This window comes from Cucumis melo, chromosome 6 (genome assembly GCF_025177605.1).
Source record: "Cucumis melo cultivar AY chromosome 6, USDA_Cmelo_AY_1.0, whole genome shotgun sequence".
NCBI lineage: Eukaryota > Viridiplantae > Streptophyta > Magnoliopsida > Cucurbitales > Cucurbitaceae > Cucumis > Cucumis melo.
In genome coordinates, this window is record NC_066862.1 from 5369890 (window position 1) to 5397045 (window position 27156).

At 36.2% G+C, this 27156-nt stretch overlaps 2 protein-coding genes across 4 annotated transcripts; one reads left to right on the forward strand and one right to left on the reverse strand.

The window, feature by feature from the left end:
* Positions 1-667: 667 nt before the first annotated feature.
* Positions 668-2782, forward strand: LOC103483886 (DNA-directed RNA polymerases II, IV and V subunit 9A). Of its 2 annotated transcripts, XM_008440720.3 has the most exons (4): positions 673-951; positions 1054-1129; positions 2066-2224; positions 2509-2782. In XM_008440720.3, exons 1-4 carry the CDS (start codon positions 923-925, stop codon positions 2587-2589), a joined length of 345 nt encoding a protein of 114 aa, XP_008438942.1. In that variant the 5' UTR covers positions 673-922; the 3' UTR covers positions 2590-2782. The 2 variants fall into 2 exon arrangements, with proteins under 2 accessions (XP_050942145.1, XP_008438942.1); XM_051086188.1 differs by having other exon boundaries at positions 668-951; positions 2066-2782.
* A 463-nt stretch (positions 2783-3245) lies between these two features.
* Positions 3246-26165, reverse strand: LOC103483887 (uncharacterized). 2 transcript variants are annotated; one of them, XM_008440721.3, is made up of 24 exons: positions 25768-26165; positions 23554-23914; positions 23121-23275; positions 22649-22888; positions 17579-17688; positions 17406-17483; positions 17214-17314; positions 16164-16261; positions 15966-16081; positions 15699-15802; positions 15543-15620; positions 15071-15149; positions 14465-14633; positions 10738-10808; positions 9712-9792; positions 9547-9617; positions 8215-8311; positions 8054-8113; positions 7213-7267; positions 6723-7120; positions 4739-6568; positions 4042-4623; positions 3894-3952; positions 3246-3747 (listed from the first exon to the last, which is right to left on the reverse strand). In XM_008440721.3, the coding sequence occupies exons 2-24, from the start codon at positions 23907-23909 to the stop codon at positions 3552-3554; spliced, it is 5184 nt and encodes a 1727-aa protein (XP_008438943.1). In that variant the 5' UTR covers positions 23910-23914; positions 25768-26165; the 3' UTR covers positions 3246-3551. The 2 variants fall into 2 exon arrangements, with proteins under 2 accessions (XP_008438943.1, XP_008438944.1); XM_008440722.3 differs by lacking the exons at positions 23121-23275; positions 25768-26165 and having other exon boundaries at positions 23554-23688.
* Positions 26166-27156: the final 991 nt, after the last annotated feature.

Here is a 27156-nt window from a genome sequence, read left to right on the forward strand (position 1 = left end):
AAATACAAAAAATGTCCCGTTAACAATACGCTTAATATATTTGGGAACGCGATTTGGTACATGATGTTGATTGAAGTCTAAATTTAAACGATTTGAGGTTTGTTACACGATCGTTTAAATTTGTTTTTTCGTTTAATTTGGTTACACGATCTTTTAGATTTGTAACTCTAAATTTAAACGATTCTTTTTTCAAAATTTGGTATAAATGATTTTTTTTAATATTCTTTCTACACAATATTTTAGTTTTCGTTATCCTAATTTAAGCGCCTAACCAACCAATTTTTTCAAGATTCTTTATACACCATTCTTTAGATTTGGTTACCTAATCTAAACGTAAAAGAAGAAAAAAAAAACGATACGATAAAATGAAAAAAAAAAGAAGAAAAAAGACATGCACGTACCTAAAAAAAGAGAGAAAAGCAGAAAAAATAAATAGATTTGGTTACCCAAATCTAAAATCGAAAAAAATGGAAGAAATCGTATGAAGAATAGAGGACGACGATAAAAAAAAATGACAGAGAAAGACAAATTTGTAGTTTGTTATATTTAGAAAAGTTCTATCTTCGTTATTACCTCTGAATTTCTAAATTTCGTACGAATTGTAATGCCTATATTGTTTTTTGATTGGGCTTGAAAATTTAGATTTGGGATGTGGAATTGGAAGCCCATTTACAAGTTCTACACTTTCTCCCGCCATTGGAAGAAAGCTCTCGTCTTTGGCTTGATCGACGTTTCTAGAAGCGCAGGCGATTTGGGATCGATCTTTTTCTTCATTACACTCTTCAAAATCTCTCCTTTTCTTTTTTCATACACAATCTTAGACTACCCCACTGATTCCTTCTGATTATCAGCTGCTAAAGCCCTAGCAGAAATTTTGTTCAATCTCTGGCTCAGGCTTCTCTCTTTTTCTACCCTTTACAAGATGAGTACCATGAAGTTTTGCCGGGAATGGTATGCATTATCATAATCACACTCTCGTCCACTTGCGCTTTCGTTCTTATGAAGTTTTTTTTCCCCGAAAATGTTGTAACCATTGATATTGTTATGTTGCAGTAACAACATTCTCTATCCGAAGGAGGATAGAGATGAGAAGATTCTTCTCTATGCCTGTCGCAACTGTGATCACCAGGTACCTTTATTCTTTTTTTTTTTTTTTGCATATTTCAATTTGTTTTGGAATGTGAACTTCTTTTCTTTGTTGTAGAATTGACCTAGGATAAGGAAGGTTATTTGGGCCGGATTCAAGACTATGCCCTTAAATGCTCGGGCTTGCCTCTTTAGTTCGTCATCCTGTGTTAAAGTTTTCCTTATGGCGTCATGTTATCTCTGTTTTTTAGCCTGCCCTTCTATGAACTTGGATGGACCTCTTTGTTCTTTGGCTTTTGTAGTTTATTTTCACATCTATAAATTTCAGTAAGGGAAGATTTATGAACATTATGATTTAACTAGTTATCATCTGATAATATGAAATGCTAACGAGCCCATACATTCCTTAGTTGAAGGTATGCATGTACGAAATCATAATTTGAGAAAAATGGTAGAAAGGGCCTCTCGTTTCTTTTAATCCAGGAGAGGTAGTGTAACCTTTATAAAATTTTTAGTATGATATATAGAACTTATTTAATTCTGAAGGTTCCAAGTTTGATCTAATTTTTCATTAATTTTAGAGTGTTATACTGTTATCTCACTCCCGGGAGATCGTGAGGTTGTCCAAGTTAATTTTCACGAGTTATCTTTGATTCTCCGGTTCCTTTACATTTATTTGTATTCTTAAATTCTTTGGCATGTTAACTATGGTGGGAAACTGGAAGGTTTTAAGCCTTGTTTCTAACCAATATAGTAGCCCTTTTTATTTGTTCCTAGAATTGCCACAAAATAACCCCATTGATGGGGGTGGACATATATAAGTACCCATATTTTACCCCCTGCTGTTCTCTTCTTTTTCACTTACTGATCCTCTTCTGTGTATGGACTTGTTTTATATCTAGATATTGATGGTTTCTTCTCCTCTTATTCCCAGTTTGTATTCTTTCATTTTTTTCATATATAAAAATTGTGTTTACAGGAAGTCGCTGACAATAACTGCGTCTATAGGAATGAGATTCATCATGCTGTAGGGGAACGCACTCAAGTTTTGCAAGATGTTGCTGCGGATCCAACCCTCCCTCGCACTAAAGCTGTCCGATGTGCTCAATGCAACCATGGAGAAGCTGTTTTCTTCCAGGTCCACTTTTCTTTTTTCGGTGGAAATACTTCCTTTTTGCTTCCGAACTTTGATTTACGAGGCTTGAGCACTCTTTTATTTTATTCTCTCGATTGTTAACGCCATAGATTTTCAACACATGCTTTGTTCTTTTCATCTCCCAAAATTTTAATAAGGTTCTTTTGAACGAGAAATATAAACTGTTAGTTTGCTTGTGTAGTTGTGTGAAATTCTGTCAAGCTGCTTGGAGGTTTCATCATGTTTATACTTGTATTTGCCTTGATGTCATTGCGTTGTGCCTGCAGGCCACTGCCAGAGGAGAGGAAGGTATGACATTGTTTTTCGTTTGCTGCAATCCAAATTGTGGCCACAGATGGAGAGACTGATATCAAACACATCTCCAATATGCAATCGAAGTTTAATTGGCACACCAAATGTTTTAACCATTTTATGCTTGAAAGTGTAATCTTTTGCATTGTGGGTTTACAATTGTACTGATTCTATGTGGGTTGTTAAGAACCATTATCATTGCAACTTCTCAATTTCTCAATTTAACTTCCCAGAGATGTACCGGAACAATGCCATTTGTCTAAATTCGTTTCACTCCCGGCTTGGAAAAACTAATATCTTGAAAAAAAACCGTTGGAATTCGAGTAAAAATTTCATGAAGTATCATACATTGGTTAAAGTTTAGATTGCTATCTAGGTCCTATATTTTAAGCTTTGGTCACTTTTCATAAAAATGTAACAAAATGATTATAATTTAGAAAGTGTGTTCTATAATTTGCGGCGATCCTAAAGAATGGTCTAAGGTGTTGATATTGTTGGTTCGAAAGTAATCCAATTTTTACGGTCTTTTCAAATAAAATGAATTTTATTTGTTAGTTACTGTCAGAAATTTGAAAACTTATCCAGAAATCCCTTTTCAAAACTTATCAGGAAACCCTGATAAACCAAATTGTTAGTGTTAATGTTAAACTCTTTGCTGTATAAGTTAAAAACTAACAGGTGTTTTATTTATAAGCATTAACCAAAGAAGATATTTGGATTGCTCAATACTGACTTTTCATTTGTTATTGCCGTGGGTGTTAAATATAGCTGTATACACAAGTTAATCAAGGTGGAAAATGGCAAATCCCCCCCTCTTTCCCTCTATAATTTCCTAGTAAACCTCAATCTTCAATCGAGAGATTATCTAAGAATATAAATAAAAGGCGCTGTTTAATCAAATAGGGAGAAAGAATTATCTACATACACGAGAAACAACCCAAGTGGGCTTCTTCAACCTAACATTGGCCAATAATTTCTACCAAAATTCTTTGAATGCTAAGCTGTATTTTACAAGAAACTATAGAGGTGATATGTTGCGATCAAACCAGTCCGACAATCGTCTAATTTTCTTTGACATGTCTTCATTCTTTGCCACGAAGGACTCGAAATTCGATAACATTACCATGAAGTCATGCTTCAAAGCTTCCAGGCTTCGGTAGTAATCATTCTGTAACCTTTCCTGGATTATCTCAAGGCACAATGGCACAGGAAACCTATAAATGTACAAAAGGCCAAAATTATAGATTATATCATAGATGAGGATGTGTTGAGTAAATTACTTGGAGTAAGGAACTGTGATTTAGTGGATCAACACGATGAGTCAACAAAATGTTCACAAAATGGGTTTTTATTTAACTACCTGTTCTTGTATTGCGTCTTCCGTGAGAGAATCATCAAATCTTGTATCCCATAACGACCCTGGAATTTTTAAGGACAAAATCAGAACATGGCCATTTTAAGATGTATATTATCAGATAAACATTATAAACCTTGAATAAGTAGACCACCTGCATAGAGGGTGACATTAATTTATCAATGGCCATTAACAACTTTGATTTGGTTTCATCATCTATTCGAGGCTGTTCCCACTGAATAATAGTATCATAGAGCTCCCAAGGACTATGTAAATGTGGTTCAGCAGGATCACTCCTATACTTAATTGTGTACCTCTCCCAAGGACTTTCTGGGAACTCTGAAGATTTTGCCTGAACAGAGATAATTCGACCATCCCACCAACTACCATCTACTCCAACGTCATTTTTCCACCACACTTTGCACTTGTCCCTGAACGTCCAATTCCTCTGCATTGCTGCTTCGAACCGAGATTTTTCAACTAAGAAGTCAGGGAAACTAGTCAACTCGGGCAGAGTTAACTTGAACAATTGAAGGAATACATCGGAAGATGGATCTATGAACTTGAGTAGCATTTTACAGCAACTATCTCCAGAACCTGCAGAAGTTGAATAAACGAGCTCCACAACCTTGCAGAACTCAACAGCTCGTATGGTTCCTCGGTTTGAGGTCCAAGGTCCCATGTCTTTTGTGTTGCAGTAATTTGCACAACAGTATTCTATGTATTCCTGATGGCCCTGTAGGAAAGTATTCACATTCTATTAATAATCAATGAAAACTATAACTAGCACCAAATAATACAAGAAGGAATGTAAGAATCAAGCTGCAGGATACCATCCATCATATACTTGCCTGCCTCAGATACGCAACTTCATCTCCGAGTTGGGGAATATATCTGGAGCCACCCTCATGTGCAGGCATCATTAACCACGATCCTTTTCTAGCATACTGAACTGATTTTCTTCTGTCTACTGGATTTATGTCTTGAATCAAAGTACCCCTTCTGTTTCGAGTGGATCTGGATCCAACTGTCATCCTTGAGCTTGATCCCCACTCTTCACTTGGAATATGGGATCTACCTGCAGAAGAATTTCCAGAGCGTCTTGATCTCTGTTCAAGTTCTTGATCTTCGTCTGACTTTAGATCATCACCCACATTATTTAGATCATACGAGGACTCCTTAAACCTTATAGACCGTGCCTTACGGACCATAATTTTGTGACTATCTGCATCAGCGGGTAAACTACTGTTGCCCAAGGCATTTTCTCCTGAGGCACAACCATTGCTATCTATATTGCTCTTTCCTTTGTTTGACTTGGATCTTGTATAAACTGCAGTGTACATTTTGTTTGTCTCAACTGCTTGCAACTCTGATTTGCATAAGGTTGATACTGGCTTTTCATCAATTGCGATGTCCATATCTTGTGGGCAATTATTTCTAAGATCAGAATAAGTTTCATTCATGACACTATCCTGCAGCCCATTTGGATGCTGAGGGCTTCCAGATACTGTATTGTATTCATCATTCTTCGAGCTTTCATCTAAGGATTCTATTTTATGCTTCAAAGAATGTTCAGGATCCAAGGAAATACTCTTGAACCTTATCTTTTGACGCATTGGTGCAGTATTTTCAGTTTTCTCAGGAGCAGGAGTCCCATTTTGTATTGATGAGGTGGTTGCGTCAGAAGAAAACATGAAATTCAAATTATTTGAATCATCATGGTCACATGACTTGCTGGTGCCAACGCATTTAAGGTCACCACCATTAACCATCTCCTGAGAATGCCCAGAAGCATTGTCATCGTCCTCCTTCAAATTTGTGGGAGATACTGTGTCCATTTCATCTGAACAAAAATTCTCTACCTTTGCATGGGGAGATGGTGCACCAAAATGATTTTCTCGTTCTAAATATTCATGGACTGCATTCTCATTTTCATTATGATCGCCATCGGGAAGTGAACTAGATACTGCATATGCGTCAGAAGGCATGGTATCCCCAAATCTAATGCGCTTGGATGAACGAACCCTGGACCCTCCCCATCTTATGTTCCCATTTGTGTAGACCTCAGTCAGATCAGAATTTCCATCAATATTTACAAATTGTCTCTCAGATCTCACGAGATTCTGACTGGTTTCAATAACTTCCTTTGGTGATCTTGATGAAGAGCTAGGCACATCAGCCGTGTTGGAACAAGTAAGTGCTGTGTTTGGAGGAGGATCACCCTTATTTAGATTCTTAACGGAGAATTTAACGATCAGCTTCCTTCTCTTTCCAGCATCTACACGAGATTCAGGAACATCAAGAGATTTTGTTATCTCCTCGGTTCCATCTAGGAATACTTCTTTCCCTTCTGAATGCTTAATTCTGTTTTGCAATGACCTTTCATATTCATCGCTCTCAATGTCTGAATCTTCTAATGTAGATTCACTTTCTGAGCAATCACCTCCTGACTCATATTCTTCTTCTCCATCTGTAGATTTTCCCTTAAATGATGATATCCAATTGCGAGCATTACGTGCAGCTGCTCTTTGAGGTCTTAAGGACTTGGATGCTGATTTCTTTTTGGAAGGCTTATGGCCAGACTTTGACTTCCGATTCCTGGAACTCCTGACAGCATCACCTTCATACTCATCCATATTTCGTCTTTTAACACGCCTTCCTGAAGAAGTCATGACTTCCATCTGAAATGTTGGTGGAAAAAATATCAAGAATATGAAGGAAAGAGTTTTCTTTCGGAGGAAAATGTTAAAAGATGGAAAAGGATCTTAATTGGCAAAAATTAATACATCAATTGCAAAGAGAGAGAGCTGCAGAGGAAGAATATACAATACTCACGTCTGCCTTCTGTTTTTTCCTTTTTGATCTTCGAAGACCATCAGCAGGAGCATCATCAATCCCTGTGTCTTCAGAGCTGCATTCTGGATCGGTTGAGCAATTCGAATTTAGACTTCTTTGCTCCCCACCAGTAGAATAATCCTCGGTGACGTTGTATTCTGAATCAGTATCCTCGCTTTGTACTTCATTTTCTGGTCCCCAATCCATTGCATCCACAATGTCAGGCAATGGTTCAACCATGTCCAAGTCTGCCAATGGCAGCAATTGGTAATCAGGGTCGAGATTGAAGTCGGGCCCAACAGAAAGTTTTAGAGAAGAGGGACGCCATTCAACACCCATAGCACCTAAACGTCTTTGCTGGTATGCAGTCTGATAAGGTTCTGGATAAGGTATCATGCCTACCATTTTTCATTACACAAGCAACAAACAGAAAATGAATTAATAACAAATCTGGAATCATATACCAACATCAGTTAGAGAAGAGGGAAACCTGAGTCGGAAAGAAGATCTTGCAAATTCCTTCTGTAAGTACTGAGTTGGGTTTCCTGAATCAAATACTTGCACAATCAGTATGATAAAATATCATAAGAATTAAAATGAAAGTAAAGAAACAGAAGAAAAGAAAAGAAACACCAGTTTTCCTTTTCTTTCCTCAATGAAGCAACCACTCTCATTGGAAAAAATGATAAAATGCAAAGGCGTACAAAAAACTAAGTACCCAAAAAAGGAAGTGTTTAGAGGGTTGAATAAGAAGCCTAGTGATTCCACATGATGGCACACATCCCACCAACCATAAGAAGCAACCTTTCTCTCAAAAGGGTGGATGGAGGAGAAACTCCCCATTCATAACACAAATGTCCCTCTGATAGGCGAGCTAACATAGACCATAGAGAAACAAATTTCAAACCAAATGCACGAACTCACATCTCTAGGGGATGTGACACAAGTCTTCCTTCCCTCTCCACATTTCTAGAGAATGTGGTTTGCAAAGGTGGGTGCTTTCTTGTGGGACCTCTTAGGAAAGAAAAGCAATAGAGTACGCAGAGGTGTGGAAAGGGACCCTAGTGACCTTTGGCCCTTGGTGAGGTTTCTTGTTTTTCTTTGGGCTTTGATTTCAAAAGTTTTTTTTGTAAGTAGTCCTATTTTACTTAGTTTTGTGGGCCTGATTTTTTGGTATGTCTTTGTTTTCTTTCATTCTTTCTCAATGAAAACAATTGTTTTTAAAAAAGAAAGATTAAAATGTACGAAAGCTACCCAAGCAATTATCACAGAACAGTAGAAATCCCTTTGGTGTGAGTTTCATAACAACATAACGTAAATAGTTTTCCTACCTGGTCAACTACATTGCCGGAAGGATCCTGAATAAGTGGGCGATAGTCACCAAGAAAGAACTGCAGTAAAGGCAAGACGATCAGTGTTCAAAAAGGTTTGCAAACATAGGATGATCATGAAGGAAGAATAGTGCTCAACAAAATATCAATAACTCAAGTACCTGATCATACTTGGCATCCTGTTGGGATTCTCCCTGCCCTGTGCTTAATATATATAGCTGTCCAACATCATCTGAAAGTATAATTGATGTCCCGTCTCTGTATCACAGAAACGAAACTAAGACATTGTCATATTACGTGAGGGATACATGGTAGAAAAGCAATGCCTCACATTAACATCTTCATCTGAAGAACAAAATTGATTCAATTATGCACATTGCACAATCAGCTCAATGCATAATAATGAACCTGTTACACGCCCCATTTTTTTTTGTAACAACTTCTTTCATTGAGAAAAAAATATGAAAGAATATAAGGGAATACAAAAAACGACAAGCCCCAAAAAGACCCTCGCTAAAGAAAGGTTCTCCAACAAAGGTAAAATAGTGCCGAGGGAGTAATTACAAAAAGCTTTTGATACCAAAGTCCAAGGAAAACATGAAACATCACCAAAGACCAAACCTCACTAGGGTCCCTCTCAATACCCCTGGACACTCTATTCTTTCTCACCCCACAGTAACTATAGCCACAAGCAAATATTGAATTCCTACAGTCCAATAATTCACAGTGCTATAGTCGTTGAGGCTTAAAACATGAAACACCAGAAAAGAAGAGTGGAAAAGAACCAACTAGGTTTTCTTTAAAATGTAAAATAAATAAAGGGTAATTGTTTTAAATGGCAAAGTTGTTGAAAATATTTTCAAATATAGCAAAATGTCGTTGTATTCAATGTAGACACTAATAGACATCTATTAATGTCGATTAATGAAGGATAGTAGTCTATTCGTGTCTATCCCTGTCTATCAACAATGAAATTTTAAATATTTTGGTTCACTTTGCTATATTTGAAAATAACCCATAGAAAATGTAAGCAATTATTTTACATAAGAAAAACTACGGTAATTTTTCATACAGAACGAAAAAGATTACAATATCATGAATTATAATATAATTAAAATTTTAAAAAATTAGAGATTGTTACAAGAAATGGATTTGCGGATACTTCTTAATTTCTCTTAAAAAAGCAAGTCACGAATTGAAAAGATATTCTACTGTTTTTACCTGGGCATCATAATCTCCACATTTATTTTATCAACACTCCGACACATTGATACAATTATCAGAAAACATTAAACATCACCTACAATGACGAGAAATAACAAGACGTACTTCATGACATTGTGCAGATTTCTCCCTGGAATGTCATTCGGACCTCTCAAACATAAGTACAAAATACTACCTCAAGAAATATATCATTTCACGAGAGCGAATGCTTTAACAAATGCAAGAACATTAAATTAGAGATAAATAATGCATGTGAGGTATGAACTTACGATGAAAACTTCCCATCAACCAGTTTGAAGTGAGAAATTTCATATATCCGTATTGGTGTGCCTTCCCAAATCTAGAATCAAATAACATTATATAAAATAGAGGTCCTTACGAAGAAGCAAAAAATAGAAATTATAACGAAGACTGAAGGGAACCCAAAAACTCACATCCCAAACTATCGTCTTTCCATCATATCCAGCACTCATAGCAATCCTCGGATTGAAAGGATGAACATCAAGTACATATGTCTGTCAAGGATATAAAGGATATAAAGCAATCTTATCAGAAATTCGACTACAAAGTGGATATATTTAGGCCTCGTAGTGCATTAAGCAAAGGAGGACGATGTCTTTTCAAATGATAGAAATTACTCATATTATTATAGCCTGGCTTCAGTCTTATTTTCGTCATTTCTTGCTGCTGATATATTAGAATCCAATTGGTTTATAACAGTTGGCATTTTGACTCATGGGATAGATAGTTTCAAGTAATAGGTGTCTGCAATTAGTGTGAGGTATTGCGTTATTCAGTTCCAGTATGATAGTTTCTGTTATTAGTCCCAATCTTCTGAAAATTAGTTATACTGGCTAGATTTGACCAAAAGTATCTTCTGGTAAAATGAGTCATAAAATCTAAATTCAAGTCCATGTAACAATTTGAAACAAAAATTACAGGAAAGTCAGTCTGAGAACGTGAAACATAAGTATGAGGTTAATCCTTAAGTCGTGATATACTAAATTGTTCTTAATGTAAAATTTTCTGCAAGTCATTCAAAATCTTTGAAACCACACATACAGACACTGCTCCTATCCTTAGTTTTATCCTTCCTCTTGATCATATCTAACAGTGTTAATCCTAGTCAGATTGGTATCAAAATCATCCAAATCACACAGGAGTAACTTCAAAGACAAAGAACTCTTGATTGGTTTAGCTCCAACAAAACACAACTTCTCTTTCTCACAACTTTTAAAACAATTACATCCAATGGACTAGAGAATAAAAGCTATTTGCAACAGTTAACGACTTGCCATAAAACCCTAGAGAATAAAAGCTAAAGCATGAAACATTATAATGACATAAGTGCAAGGAGAAAATAAGAAAGTATCTTTACGGTACTCTGATAGATAGGTCTGCACAAAATTCATCATGCGAACATGTTGAACCAAAAATTCTCAAATAAATAAAACACTTACAGATTCAGTATGACCTGTCAAAGAGTGAACTAAGCTGCCATCAGAAGCATTCCAAACACAAATTCTACAATCTGTACCACATAGGAAAAACTGCTAGGTTGAGAAACTTATAAAGTATGCTCCTAAAATTTACTAAGCTATCTGAGATCCCAAGGAAACATATTTGTTACACTGATGTCCAGAAGCCCTACTAGAAAAAAAACTAACCAAGAAAATGATGATAAAGAAAACAGAGATCGAACAAACAGCAATATTGTTCATTTTCACACAACATAGCATTATAAAAAGTTGTACAGTACATGCATTTGTGTCAGTCGCGGTTTTAAATATTCACGTCTATAGAAATGTTTGATGCCTTATCTTAATTTTATGGAAATGTTAATAAAGCTTTTGTAACTTTTCTCTCGATTGTTTTTAGAAAAGAAACATTTCATTGATAAAATGCAATAGAGGAACCCCCAAGCACCAATAGGGGATTACAATAAATATTTCTAATTGGAAACTAAATAAGAAAGACTCAATAGGTGTTTACACTTAAGTAAAGAGCAGATGGTACAATTGACAAATCAGGCTAGTTGCAAAAGGGTTCACTCAGACCTAGGGATTGCTATTCTGAAACTTTTTCTCCTGTTGCAAAGTTGAACACTATTAGAGTTTTGTCGTTTGTTGCAGTGAATAAAGATTGGCCCCTATATCAACTTGATGTTAAGAATGCATTTTTGAATGGGGATCTTAAAAAGGAAGTGTATATGAGTCCACCTCTAGGATTTGAAGCTGAATTTAATAATCAGGTTTGCAAGCTTCGGAAGTACTTATACGGGTTGAAACAATCACCAAGAGCATGGTTTGATAGATTTTCCACTTTCATTAAGTCCCAAGGGTACAACCAGGGGCACTCCGTTCACACCTTGTTCACCAAAATCTCCAAGGCAGGGAAAATTGCAATATTGATTGTCTATATCGATAATATTGTGCTAACTGGGGATGATACTGATGAAATCGTTCAACTAAAGAAGAAGATGGGGTTTGAGTTTGAAATCAAGGACTTGGGAAATCTGAAGTACTTTCTCGGTATGGAGATTGCTAGATCCAAAGAAGGCATCTCAGTGTCCCAAAGAAAGTACACCCTTGATTTATTAGCTGAGACAGGTATGCTAGGATGTCGTCCTACTGACACATCCATTGAGTTCAATGCCAAACTCGGAATTCAGGTGATAGAGTTCCTGTTGATAAAGAAAAATATTGGCGCTTGGTGGGAAAAGTTGATTTACTTATCTCACACTAGGCCTAACATCTCCTTAGTCGTAAGCACCGTCAGTCAGTTCATGCATGCACCTTATGTGGATCAAATGGAAGCGGTTAACAGGATTCTGAGGTATTTAAAAGCAACTCTTGGTAAAGGTCTGAGATTTTGAAAGACTGACAAAAGTTGTGTTGAAGCTTATACTAATTCTGACTAAGCAAGATCTATTGTTGACAGAAAGTCTACCTCAGGGTATTGTACTTTTGTGTGGGACAATCTTGTAATTTGGAGGAGTAAGAAGCAAAGTGTTCTAGCCAAAAGCAGCAGTGAAGTTGAATACCGAGCTATGAGTTTGAGAATATGTGAGAAAATTTGGCTCCAGAAAGTCCTATTTGATCTTATCAGGAGTGAGACACCAATGAAGCTTTTCTGTGATAATAAAGCCGCTATTAGTATTGCTAACAATCCAATTCAACATGATAGAACTAAATATGTTGAGATTGATCGACATTTCATCAAAGAAAGACTTGGCAATGGGAGCATATGCATTCTGTACATCTCTTCGAGCCAACAGGTCGTTGATGTCCTCACCAAGGAGCTTCTCAGACCAAACTTCGACTTTTGTGTTAGCAAGTTGGGCCTCATTGATATTTACGTTCCAACTTGAGAAGGAGTGTTAGAATTAGTGGGCTTAGCCCATTGAGAGATTTGTCCTAAATATTTTTTCCCTTTTCATCTCTTTGTATTTTTCTATTTATTTCCCTCATGTGCCTATTGTATTTTTATCAAAAAAAAGTAAGAAAAATATTGTGGTTTTTCTCCCGATACTCGAGTTTCCACTTAAATTTGTGTGTTCTTTGTCTCTACTTTCAACATAAAGAATTAGAGGTGAGCATGCATGATAGATCGAAAAACCGAGCCGACCAACCAAAGAAAAATCGGTCGGTCAGAGGAGAGGAGTCAGCTTGGGAAAATTCCAAATAGGCAATTTTTTTCAAAAAAAATAAGAGGATAAACCAACCAACGGACTTTTATTCCTCAGCAATCGACGCTGGTTTGAGCATTTACTAAATCGACCATAGTTAGTCTAGTGACGGTTTGGTCGAAAAACCGACTCCGACCCATCAATGCTTAGTGCTCAGCCCTAAATAATTAAAAGATGATAACGATGATTGTTCCTTATCCCAAAAAAGTAGCAGATTACAATAATGATTTTTTCTTTTTGAAAAGGAAACCGAAACTTCTGCAATAATATAAATTTTGAATTAAATATTTTCTACTGGTGTCTATGTTAAATATTGAAGTAACAAATGTAACCACGGAAATGTCTATTTCCTTTAGAAAACTGCACTTTTGGTCCATATGATTCCAAGTTTGTTTCAAATTGGTCCCTGAGTTTCAAAATTGAACAATTTAGCTCACTGACTTTTAGGAAATGATCTATCATGGTTCCTTCTCTAACGAAATCCATTAAATATTAACAAAAGGGCTGATGAGGCTTTTAAGAAATAAAATTCTCTCCCACCTTCCCCTTCCACTTCTTCACCTATGCCTTGCTATCACCTCCTCCTTCAGACGCAGAATCCGCCAAAGAAGCTCAATGGGTCGCCTTCAATGATGTCTCCAAATCTTCCCATTGAATAGCTAGTAGCCATTTCAATGATCATACATCCAAAAGCCCAAACATCATCTGTTGGAAATTCCTATTCTTCACCTCTCAGCAACCTCTAGTACCATGAAAGCAGGCCAATGAAAAAAAGTCCAACTTCATTACCGAAAATTCCATCCACAAATTTTACACGACCTAGATCAGAGATTTTCAAACCCTCATCACTCAGTAACACATATTGACTCTTGATGTCACAATGTGCCAATCCATTAGCGTGAAGGTATTCCAATCCTAAGAGAATCTAACACAAAAAATACCCCGATCATTGATTCCCCCATCCAACCGTCCTTGCTTTATTGCATCACATAGTGTCTCCTCCGTCAAAATAATCCATGAATAGATTGAACACAGGCAGATTGAAGGCTTTAGGTTCAATGTCAAAACCTAAGCATTTGATTAGGTATGAGGCACTTAAATTGAAGAGAAGGGAGAGATGGAGAGGAAGGGAAAAAAGATTGGCATCATGGAGAGAGAGAGAGAGAGAGTAATATTATTCATTTTATTTTATATAACTATTTAAATTATTAGCTTATTTTTTAAAAGCTACACCAGCACCTCAATTAATCTTTAACGATTTCTGTTGTAGAGGGACTAAAATAGAGCATTTCCTATAATCTCATGAACTAAATTGTTCACTTTTGAAACCTTGGGACCAATTTGAAACAAACTTCAAACATCAGGAACCTAAGGTGTAAGTTTCCTTTGTTTTTTTTCAAACAAGAAAACTTTTAATTGAAAATATGAAAATAGAGACTTAAAAAGGTGTTCTACATTATCTATACATCTTTGTTAATGAGCTAGAGAAAAAAACTGACCCATTATAGCTGCTAGGACAAAGCGATTATCTAGGCTCCAAATTATCATATTTACACCACGAGGGGTAGGAAGAATCCTCTGACGAGGGCCACCTCGGGCAGGTTGCGGGGGCATGGGTGGAGGCGGCACTTTTAAATGGTATGCACGAGTCCAGCGACCAACCTTCCCCTGAAACAAAAATTTGAAAGCAATGGCCATTAGATATCAGAGTGATACATAAAAACTATATTTCCCCTGCTTAGTACGAGATTGCCTCACTCTTTTAATGCTTTATTGTATAGCTTTTCATACTAATTTTTATTGCAATAGCTGACCAACTATAAGCTCAGGTTGTATTGTTTCCTTTAAGTTCTCCTTTGTCATAGTTCTTACGTGGGGTAGGATGGTGGTTCTAAGAGGGTGTCAACCTAGTTGAGATGTTCGGATGCAGCTACTAATCCTATTTTCATTTGTTTCATTTCCTTATCTTAACGAAGAGGTTTATTTCTTGTTAAAAAATAACCTATGGTTAATTGAACCATAAAAGAAACCTACAAGAACCTCTTTCCATCACATTAAAGAGTAGACACCAGCATATAAAGAAAGGAGTCAGTGTAAAAACTTACATGTGACCTCCGTGATCTTGGAACCCAAATAATTGCACTTCCATCACGAGAACAAGTAACTATATTGTCATAAGTAAACCTGGAAACCACAAAAAGGAACTAGTTTAGGATAAAGATACACTATGTACCCATTTTTATTTATTTATTTATTTTTCTACTAAACCCATTTACTGGTACTATTTTCCATTTTCCATCCACATAAGTAATGATTTTTTCCTCTGGTTTGTTCACATAAGTAAGAGAAGTTATTGTGACAAAGCATGCAGAGCAAACTTGTAAGTCCTAAAACCTTAATAGAACTACATAAAAAATAAAAATAAACCCTGCGAAATTCCAAATCGAATACTATAGTCCAAAAATAAATTAGACAAAAACCAGATAAAGTTATCGGCAGTCGTTGACAATATCATCCTATAAACAAATATATCCTCTAACTCTAAACTTTCTTCCCACCAGAAATAGCAAAACAAACCAGGAGTTTTTGAACTTGTGAACATTGTCTTCCTTCACAACGTCGGTAGTTGTAAATCTTGATGCTACAGCACATCCACTGCAGAAAGATAGCGAGAGTAGATTAGCATGAAACTTGTAATAATATAAAAGAACCTATACAATAAGAGGATCTGACCTGAATTGCACATAATTGACATCATTCTCGTGGCCAGCTAACACATCAATCTCATGATTTGGTTGGTCTGGGTTATCATTGTTTCCTTTACAGGCACTCCAAACCTGCTTGGTAAAAGATCATACGAAGATTAGTTAATTAACTGTCGGCTTTGTCTATAGGAGCTAGGAGCTTATCCTTGCTTCAAAGTTTAAAAGCTACGCTTGAAAACCATTCAAGGGTTTGAAGAAGATTAAGACGTTATTTGAAGAAAACAAGTAATCTTACCCTTGCCAGAGTGTCAGAACTACCAGTAACAAAAATAGTTCCACATGCATTAAATGCACAGCAAAATATTTGATGGCTCTGAGGAAGAGTACTCACAGAAGAGCCACCATTTCTAGCTGCAGCCAAAAAAATATTGCAAATTAAGTTTTAGGCAAAAAAGATATCAACGGTATCGATAATGCAAACAAATCAGCCAACCAGTCACAGAGTCCAAAGGTTTTGGAACATAAATCCGAGGAGCACTCTGAGAAGAGCTCCGAGCATCCCATATCCTACATGTTCCATCATCTGACGATCTACACAAAATAAAGAAATCCAACAAAGTGATTATGTAGTAAAGCACCTGTTTCATTTTTTAGTGGCAATGTGGAGGAAAAAAAACAACAAAAAAACATCTTTTTATTGAAGAGATGAATAGTGAGACTACCACTCAAATGATGAGTGAAAAAGGAGAAATAAAGATAAACTATGTAGAAACAGAAATCACAACAATTTTAAAAACCTAACGAATATAACTTCTTCAAAGGACAAAAGGGAGGCAGCAACGAAAAATGTTAGCATCTTCAGCAAATAACTGACACATAAACTTGTATCAGGAGAATTGTCCTTCCACTGTCCACAGAAGTTGGAATTGGCTTCATAAAGTTTCAAAATCATGGAATTGTTGGTACGCTAGTTCCAATCATAGGGTGTTCAAGAAGAATCCAGGAACAATATCTTTCAGCTCCTATGTGGTTCAAGCTCAAGTCCAAAACCAAAGATGATTAGGAAAAATGTTAAATTTAGTCTAAAAAGCCAAAGAATCTTTTTAACTCTACATTCTTGAATGGGCTGATAGAGATGTAGCTAAGTTTAACACATCTTGGCAGATCTCCTTTTATTTCTTTTTTTCTTTTTCCTTCCTTTTTTGTTGGGCTTGATAACTATTCCTCAAATGGTATTTGGCAATTGGGGAGCTTTTTTGCTACTTCAATGACCCTAAAGACAGAAGAGATCACATTTTCACTGTTCCCCTGAAACATATTTTGAACTTTTTATCATTAAATTGCTTCTTCGATGAATCTTAAATAGAAAGCACAGCATTCCTACTCATCCCTTGTAACTTGAACATATCTGTAACCTCCAAATCATCAATGTAAAGGCTGCTTCTTGTTTGGGTAAAAAAACACACACACAACAAAAACATCAAAAAAGAGGGGAAAAACACTTCAGCAGCTAAGCTAAAAGGTTAAAAGGAATCGGCCTTACGAAAGAAGCTGATATGCAGCTCTAGGACTAAAGGCAATTGCAGTAACAGCACCGGTATGTCCTCGTAAGACTGAAATCGGTAGCCCATCAGGCAAACGCCACTGTAATTTAACACGAGGGAAATCAGGTAAAGGTTCATTATCCCACAATATAAAAGTAAACAGAAAAGAACCATCAGCAAAGTGAACTTACAACACGGATAACAAAATCATTTGAAGATGATGCCACCACAGCATTGTTAGAACTAACAGCAAGGTCAGTGATATCACCCTTTAGAAGAGCAAAATAGAGTAACATATAAGCACACTCTACACGAGAAATTCTGAATTGTGCCGAGTATTCTACTCTTGATAATTAAATCTCACCTCATGTCCTCTGCAGCTTGCCAAGCAATATGCAGTTTCCATTGACCAAATCTTTACAAGGCGATCATCTGACCCAGTTATAACGTACCTTCCCATTCGATCAAAAATTGCTGTTGAAAGTAAAAAGAAAAATAAACCATTAGCTAGACAAAGAAATAGGATGAAAAATTGGTTGGCCCAGGTATATGAGATGGTATTAGTGGGTATTTAAATCAATTTTGAGGAGATAAAAATTGAAGAATCTGCAATAGCAGCAACTGAGAGTACTTTTTCAATGAATAACCAAACTTTTATTGGGAACAAATGATAGAAGCAACTGCGAGTCAGTTGGTTCCTATCACAATTAAACCACTCAGTTTTAATTGTTTAACCTCAATGATAGAAAGTTTATACACAATTTTACTGTCATTCTCTCCTGCAGCCAATGAAATCTTCATCAAATGAAAGCTCACTTTATCTCTGAAGATCAAGTCCCATCTTTGGCTGATCAGTAGCTTCACATCCCTCAATGAGCCCTCACTAAACCAAAAATTCTTCAGAGAATCAAGGATCAGGGAATGTCTTGTGGGTAGAAAAGATAACAGACAGAGAGGATCACCGGCAGAAATTGCTAAGCTTGGGACAACGGTAGATTAAATCAACTTATTGTACCTGTTGGCAAAAAACAAGGTTGGGTTGTCCTCCTTCCCTCCCCCCTCAAAGACTTGGATCCCATCCAGCCCCAAGCCAAACCTACTGCCTTTACTTCGAACCCTTCATACAAGGAACCCTTAAATGTTAGCAATAGGGGAGGCCACTCGACCATTCGACAATCACCTTTGGATAATAACTTGGCCTCCCTGTACATTAAATCCACTGTTATCATCTACCCAAAATCTTTTCATTAAGACTGGTACAGCATTTTTCGTGCTTTTCGGCAAGAGGTCATTGCATTGCTCTATGACCCCCAAACATTCGGACAAAGCCAGCCTCGGAGTTCAAGACAACAAATAAGCACACATTCTAAATAATATTAAAGGATGGTACAAAGTTGGGGAATTTTTTGTTAGATTTGAAAAATGGAGCATGAAGAGTTCTTCAAAGACGGTTCTTATTGACCCTCTCTTCAACCCTAACCCTTACATTGAGTACATGGTTAGTGTTCAAGGCAAGCAATCCCAAATCCTGTCGAAGATCAAACAAGTGAGCAATCAAAACCCGCATAAAGGTCATTGTACCAAATCCCAAGCAAGGCACATGCCAAGGGTGTATGAGCGGCCAAAATTCAGGCAACCCAACCTCTGACTTTTCCAACCTGTATGGTGAAAAAGTTCATCCACCAGTGACCCCAGCACCCTTCTCATCTAGCTCAAGCCAAAAGCCTCACTTAAGTCCTAATTTATGCAAACTTTTTTCGGTAAGAACCTAAATTATGCCATTTACACTTTTCCATCGTTTCTCCCACTACATCAAAGCCCATTGATCAGCAACCTTCTCATATCCACTTTTAACCAATCTATATTCCTACCTATAAATCCTAAACCTGTTGACCGACTAACTTTGATACCTCATGGAGCTGCAACCCATACACCCATCGTCAATTTTATGCTCGTGACCCACACCAATAATACAGTCACTTTGTTATCCAAATGGTTGTAGTGATTGCACCTTGAGCCCAATTCCCTTTGGCATCAGATTATTGCTAGTAAACATGATCTCCATCCTTTTGATTAGTTGGCTTAGGGATTAAAGACACCTAACGAAACTTGTGGAAGGATATTTCCAAGGAGTTCCCATCTTTTGTTCACCTAGTCCATTGTGTGGTGGGAGAAGGGTGTGAAATGTACTTTATGGAAGATCAGTGAGTGGAGATGGACCCTTTGTTCTTTATTTCCTCATCTTTACCATTGGTCTTTTCCTACAAATCACGGTGTCTGATTTCTTGGTTTAGGATGGGAACTCTTGTTTGTCCTTGTTCTCTTTTGGGTTTAGTCATCCTCCCTCCAAAAGGAAGAGATTGATGTGGCTTTTCTTTCTTTTTTGCTTCGAGGATTATTCTTTTAGGCATGGGAGAAGGGATTTGAGGATTTGGAATCCTAATCCTTTGGAGGGGTTCTCATGCAAGTTTTTATCATTGTTTGTTTGACCTTTCTCCCCTCAAAAAGACGTCTTCACGGTGCTGTTGAGGATTAAGATCTCGAGAAAAGTGAAGCTTTTTACCTAAGTTTTACATGACCGCACTAACATGATGGATTGGCTAGCAAAGAAGCATTCCTCGCTTGTTTGTTTGTTATGTTGTATTCTCTATTGAAAGACGAAGGAAGACTTGGATCGATCCATTTTGAGTACATAAGAGCTACGTGGGATTTTTTTTCAGCTGTTTGAAATCTCACTTGCTCGGCATAGTTTTACTAAAGATATGATCAAGGAGTGCCTCCTCTATCTGTTTTTTCGTGGGAGGGAGTGTTTCTTGTGGATGCTCAGGGTGTGCGTTGTCCTTTGGGGGAAGAAAAATAATAGATTGTTTAGGGAGTTTGAGAGGGGTTCTTTTGAGGTTTACTCTTTTCTTTTTTTTGGATAAGGATACCACTTTCATTAAGGACTAATGCTCCAAAATACAAGATACAAAGATAAAAAGAAACTCAAAAACCATAAAGGTAGCAACAACAATAAACACAAAGTAAAATAAACAAATACTAAGGGAGAAACCATTAGAAAGGAACTTCTTGGTGGTCTTGGCATTGGCAATTTTCTCAAAATTATGCCCTTTTGGCAAAGTTGATCTAGAGGTTTTTACGTGAGCAGGATGCTTTGTGGCACCAACTCATTGTGGCTAAATACTGTTATCCCTCTTGTGTTTGGCCGACTATTGTTAGAAGGCCATCAAAGTCCGCATGGAGCTCCATCTACCATATTGTTGACCTTATATTTTCTAGGACTCAACATTGCCTTGCGGGTGACACGATCTCTTTTTGGAAAGATCGATGGCATGATTGTAGTATTCTCCATGTGATTTTTCCTTGTTTGTTTTGTCTCTTGTACTACTAATATTTTTGTTGCTAAAGCACATCTTGCTGATTCTGAGACTTGGACTTGCACTTAGATGCAATTTTATTAATCATGAAATTCATGAATTGGTATCTTTGTCTTCTAGCAGATTTCGTATGGTGCCTGATTCTTAGAGACGGACTATTGACTCCATCTATGTTTACTGTGAAATCTATGATTGATGACTTGACAAGTGCTCTTGAGCCTTCTGAAAGGGATTTTTATTCGATCATTTGGGTAGATCACTTCTCGAAGATAATTAAAAATTTTCTTTGGGAGCTTAATCATAAAGCTATAAACACTATCAATCGCCATCATCATCATATGCCTTATATGTCTCTTTCTCCTTCTAGGTGTATATATGTTGTGCTAATGTTGAACCCCGTACTCATCTTTTTATTTATAGTCCTTTTGCTCAACAATTTTGGGATCTCATTTTGGTGGCTTTTGGTTGGTCTACTACTTTGTCCGATGACATTTCGGACATCCTCAACTCTCTTATGGTGGGTCACCCGTTTATTGGTTGCAAGAAGGTTACTTGGCTGGTTGTTCTTCAGGCTTTCATTTGGACTTTATGGGGCAAGCGTAATAGACATCTTTTTCAAGACTTTTTTCATCTTTTAGTTCTTTTTTTGACATGGCATTGTCCACGGCTTTTTATAGGTGCAAAATTGGGCACCCTTTTAAGAACTTTAGTTTATTGGTCTTAGTTGCCAATTGGCACTCTTTTTGTAATCACCTTTGGGTGCTTGGGGTTTTTCCTTATTTCATTTTATCAACAAAATGTTTGTTTCTTATATAAAAGAAAAGAAGAAAAAAGAGATTTCAGTCACCCCAATGGAAGAAGGTGATCTTGGCATCATTAGCATTCAACATAAAAGCAAACCTCTTTTGGCCGGGTGGATTTGGAGAGTTAATAATGAAAACGATGCTTTGTAAAGAAAAGTAATTGCCATTAAGAATGGATCAATTCACTTTGACCAACAACCCATGATCTCATCCATCCTATCGTCAAAGGGTCCTCAATCACTTTAAAAGTACTGTTTACAGCAACGCCATCTTTAAGGTCAGCAATGGTACCTATACACAATGCTAGTAATAGGATTTCGAAGGATGATTTCCCAACTTTATTTGCTCTTACTCTCAATAGAGATGTTGCCATCTTTATTTGCTCCTACTCTCAACAAAGATGCTGCCATCGCTGACTTTTGGCATTCTGAATCAGCAACATGAGACCTAGAGCTTAAGAGGCACTTCACAGAGGCTGAAATTGATGAATAGGCAAGACTTTCATATATGCTCTCTGACAGTAATGATTTGGGGGTTTGACACTCGGACCATAATGGATTCTCCACAAAATCTTTGGCCAGAACTTTGTTATCCATGGAATTCAAGGCAAAGAATCTTCATACAAATTGATTTAAACTGGAAAGTATCCCAAATCCCAAAGATGTTAAATTATACTCATGGGAATTTGGCCACTTATGTCTGACTCCCAACACTATTGACAAGCTTCAACGAAGAACTACAGGTATCTCTATGTTGTCTCATGTTGTATTATGAACTCTGTGCGCCCAGAAACTCGCAGGCACCTCCTTGTCTCATGCTCCTTGGCAAGATCTTTTTGGTAGTATATCACTTAAGTTTTAACTGGTCAATAACATTACCAACAGATCTTTGGCCCCAAATAAATATTATTCTCCTTGGACATCCCTACAAAAATGAAAAAGACTCTTTGGCCTAACTTTACACGGGCCATCGTACAGTCACTACAGCATGAAAGGAACTCGGGCATCTTTACAAATACATTACAGCTGCAGGACTTTGAATCTTTTACTTCTTGTGTTACATATACTGCGCTTAACTGGTGCAAATTGTTTCTCCCTTCTCTAATTTTGGCTTAAGCTCTCCTATAGCCCAATGAAAATGCTTTTTTGTGATTGAATAGGAACCTCACTTGTAATTTCATTTAACCAATGAAATTCTTTGATCCCTATCTAAAAGAAGAAGAAGAAAAAAAAAAGTTGAAAGAGAGAAAGATACCACAATAGACAGCATTCCTATGCCCTCGTAGCCTCTTTATGTTTTGCATTTTCTGAACCATTGTTGATGGCTTAGCAATTGCATAACATGCTGCACGTACAGAAGGCGCACGTTGATGTCGGGAGAAACCACCTCCAATTTCTCTCAAACTTAATCCACGAACAGAATCAGCTTTCATATGAGGCCAACGCATGTGTGCTGGGGGACCACTTGGTTTGCCAACTCCTTCATGTTTATCATCTGGGAATCAAGAATTTTCCGGAGAAAAAAATGAATAGTAACTCCACAAAGCAAAAGATAGAATAGTAGTCTAGAACTTCCACGTAAATAATTGGATCGGGCTCAAAAACAGCATAAGAAAGTATTGTTGGTATTATAACCTAAGTCTTCACTAATAATCTCCAAAATCCAAGAACACTGTATGATGTAACAACAGATTGACAAGGAAAAGGTGCAAGCAACTATCACTTACAGCTTAAAAGTGAAAATGTGCCCGTTCCCAATAATGTAGGCACATCAGCAGCATTTGGAGCAATTCCACCACTCATACCTCTAGATGGAGGGGCCTTGTTAAGTATCAATTGCTTCAAAAGTTTTATCAGGTGATTCTTATCGACATGGGGATACCTTTAAGGGTAACAACAACATAATAATAATTATACCATGGAAGGCTACAAAAAGTAACATTACAAGATAGATTTACTTTCGTATGTGTTGAATCAAATTCAATAATGAACAATGGAAGAAGCAAGTACCAAAAGCACGGATTTTTCTTCCCTTTTGTCTCTCAATTGTAATAGGATTTTCATTAGTAATCTTGGGTCAAAATACCATCACTACCCCACCCCCAAAAAAAAACTACAAAAAGAAGTAAGGCACAAGTTTTAGCAAGAAGAGATGCATACCTCTCCACCAAGTGTTGGTAACTTAATGGAAATGACAAGCCATCGTCATTTTCATGGCCACTATGCACCCCACTTCTTGAATACCATGCATGATATCGTCGGGGTAAAAGCTGGTGTTCAAAAAGCTCATCCCATAGTAGCCCACAAGTTCTAAGACATGGCCCAGATGAAAGAAAGTGCATAATAAGAAAATATACTTCTCTGGGGTCAATTTCTACATCAGGCTCCAACGTCTGATTAGTCTCAGGTTCTTCAAATTGAGTTTGTTCGTGCAACTTAATGGGAAAACTTGAATGTTTCAGGTTAATTGAAGGTGTAGAACCACAAACAAACTTTCGAAGAGCCATATTAGTCATAAAACCTACAAGTAGAAGAAAAAAACAAAATTTTCACCACTAAAAATCTCAAGATCAAATACTTAGTCAAATCAACATTTTTTTATAGGAAACAGTAAGCATGTATTAATATGATTAAATATAACATAAAAGAAGTTCCAACTAGATAACGATTTACAAAAAGTAACTTCATTTTTTATTTGTGGTGGTAGACAAACCGTAATTACAAAAAGGAAGAAACAACTTGCTTTGAATGATAGCTAAAAGAGATGTGGATTTGATAAAATAACTAAAGTCACAGTATTTATCCATGGTGTACGTTGTGTTCCAAGCAAAGATTTCAAATGGCAGCAAGAAAATTAAAAAAAAAAAAAAAGCCAGTGGAACATTGTTGAAAGTAAAAAATAAAGTATAATAGAAACAGTAATAATATAACAAGAGAAATATTAATCAAAAAGTGAGGTAGGGTAATCAAACCTTTAACCTCTAATAGTACAAATTTTATGTCACTTGAGCTATGCTCATTTGGACAACAAGAGAAATATTACAACTAGAAGACATTATATCTTTCGTTTGGCTTAATATTTAGTCTTCTTTTTCTTTTTAACAAAAATAAATTTTTCATTGATAAATAAAATGATCGAAAATGTATTTAAAGAGACAAACACTCCAAGGAAGTGAAAAGAGAACAAATCGCCAAATAACAAACATAACTCTATATATTATAAGAGTCTAAAAATAACTTTGTGTGCTCTTGAAGCTCTAAAGTTATCTAGAAGGTGATCCCACGACTTTGAAATAAAGAATATTTCTTCATGCCCATGGTTGATCTTCCATGAGGAACTCTCAAGTGACCATCTAGTAATATAATAAAATTGCAACCAATGCATTGAGGGAGTATTTAGCCTTTTGAACAAATTGAATTGAAAAATCCATCAACAAACTAGATGGTACCTAAAAAATTGACAAGAAACTAAAATAAAGTAAAATCCAAACTCGCACTCTTCCTCGATAAACTCCAACTTCACGTCTTCATCTTCCTCTATGAACGCTCATTCCAACTCAAGTGTAACTTTCTTACTTTGGTTTCTGAATCACGGTCATGTCCATATGAATTCCTTCTCCTAAAACATCTTCCTCAAATACCCTCCTCTTTCTCTGTTGAACTTTTGGCTATTCAGCAACCCCCCCCCCCCCCCCCCCCCCCTCATGCTATGCCCCACTCAAGCAAACCAATGAAGAAAAATTGGAGAAGAAAGCATTACTGTCAACCTGTATGGGGTAAGTTAATAAAAAAGTGCTCCCATGTCCTCCAGTTCTCTCGCAATTGATCAAAGGCAATTAATTCAAAGCTCTTGAAGAGGAAAATCATATTGGCAATGGACGATGTGCGTGACTGCACACGCACGTGTGAGAGAGGGAGAATAACCCAGTTAGCAGTAAGACTAGTGCCGTTATAGTATACTGCTGCTGAATGCTCATCGAATTTCACGAAGAGTACAAGGAAACAACAAAGCCAAAGTGAACGTGAACCGCATACCAAAGTAATAAATCGGAAAAAACCAAAACCCAGACCTACTGAACTGAAGGAGTCACGAAATTCATCCAGATGGTGAGTCCCAGAAACTCAGAAACTCTTTTCTCCACCTTTGAAATCCAGACCTCTCAAAATCCATTGTGCATCTCTATTCCATTCCATAAACTCTAATTCAGTTTCATTGAAACTCCCCACATGACAAATTAACTAAAAAAAGTAACATACACAATTTCATCATATCAAATTCTAAAAACATACCCACAAAAAAAAAACAAAAAAAAAGCCCTACACAATATTCAAAACATTTACGAACACCCAAAAATACTACCATGAAATAAGTACCTTCAATGGGGTTAGCTACAAATTCCCAACAAAAATTGTACGGTGGACAACTGCATCTTTAGCTTCTAAGATTGGACGACTGTGCTGGATATGGATCAAGAAACTGAATAAGGAATTGGAGTGATGAGATATCGTAAGAATGCGATTGAAAACTATGGAGTGTGGGCGAGGACGGAAAATATAGGTTTAGATTCTTGAAGGGAGCTCCAAAATTTTCATTGGGAATTTCTGTGAGAGTTCATTCTTCTTCTATTTTCTTTGTTCTTTTTCCTCTTTTTTCTTTTTTTTTTTTTTCTTTTTTTTCCTTTCTTTCCTTTTTTTCCCTTCAGTCTACAGGAAGACGAGCAAATACAAAAAAGAAAAAAAAGGAAAAAAAAAACAGCGAGACGAATAAAAAGGGAATGAGAGGAGAGTAGAGAATCGAACGAAGCGTTTTGAAGTTTACAACAATGCCTTCTCGCCAACTTAATTGACGAAAATATTTTTTGATATTATAATTAAAAAACACCCTCGTTTATCCGACGTCGTTTTGTTCTGTCAAACGACGCCGTTTCGGTTTTCTTTTCTAGATTTGAATCGGCGGGATTAATTACCGAATTTAAATCATGCGTCAAAAATAAAAATGGGTTCAAATATAAATTGTTGAGTTTTTTTCTTTTTTTATTGGAACTGAGTCCCCCAAAATATATTTCGATATTTTCTTCTTAACAAGGTAGTAAAATCGAAGTTTTGACTTTCAAGATTATAATCTAAATTTTTAATGTTTTTTAAATGAAAATTTTATGCAATTATACTATTAATCCACTCATTCTTAATATAAAATATCTTTCTTTTGTTTTGTTTATAAAATTGATAATTTTGAATAATTAATATAATCGATTAGTTTATCTAAAAGATATACCTACATTTTAGGTTCTATACATAAAAAAAACAGTATAATTGATAAATTTATAAATATTTTAGTTTATTTTAGATGTTATTTTATCTATAAAGAATAAAAAGACATTTTTTGAATTAAATAAATTGTAAAATGTGTGGGATTTTTTTCCCTTTTTGTGAATTTTAATTTTTTAATATTGAAAAAAAAAAACATGACATCGTATTTTAAGGTTTAATACGTCGTCTTAATAGATTTACTTATACGTTGCATTTTTAAATATAATAAACATTTTTATTCTTAAAATAAAATTTCTATAATTCGTGACAAACTTAAATTGATATGATTTTTTTCATTACAATAGTATTTATGTCTTTTTATTATTATTAGTAACAACACACACGTCAAATGTCAAGATTTTATTGAAAATTTAAAATATATTTTAAAAAGAAATTAATTTAGGAGATAATATTTGTTTCTTTTTATATTCATAACCTACTTTTATTTTTATA

Bases quoted from the DNA above. Each gene is read 5' to 3' on its own strand.
- LOC103483886 (XM_051086188.1), top strand. From the start codon at position 923: ATGAGTACCATGAAGTTTTGCCGGGAATG. The intron at 952-1,053 runs GTATGCATTATC...GTTATGTTGCAG, and splicing joins ATGAAGTTTTGCCGGGAATG to TAACAACATTCTCTATCCGA. The intron at 1,130-2,065 runs GTACCTTTATTC...TTGTGTTTACAG, and splicing joins GTCGCAACTGTGATCACCAG to GAAGTCGCTGACAATAACTG.
- LOC103483887 (XM_008440721.3), bottom strand. From the start codon at position 23,909: ATGACTAATATGGCTCTTCGAAAGTTTGTTTGTGGTTCTACACCTTCA. The intron at 15,621-15,698 runs GTCAGATCCTCT...ATCTTTCTGCAG, and splicing joins GTCAATTATGTGCAATTCAG to TGGATGTGCTGTAGCATCAA. The intron at 3,953-4,041 runs GTGGTCTACTTA...TAAAAATTCCAG, and splicing joins TAATGTCACCCTCTATGCAG to GGTCGTTATGGGATACAAGA.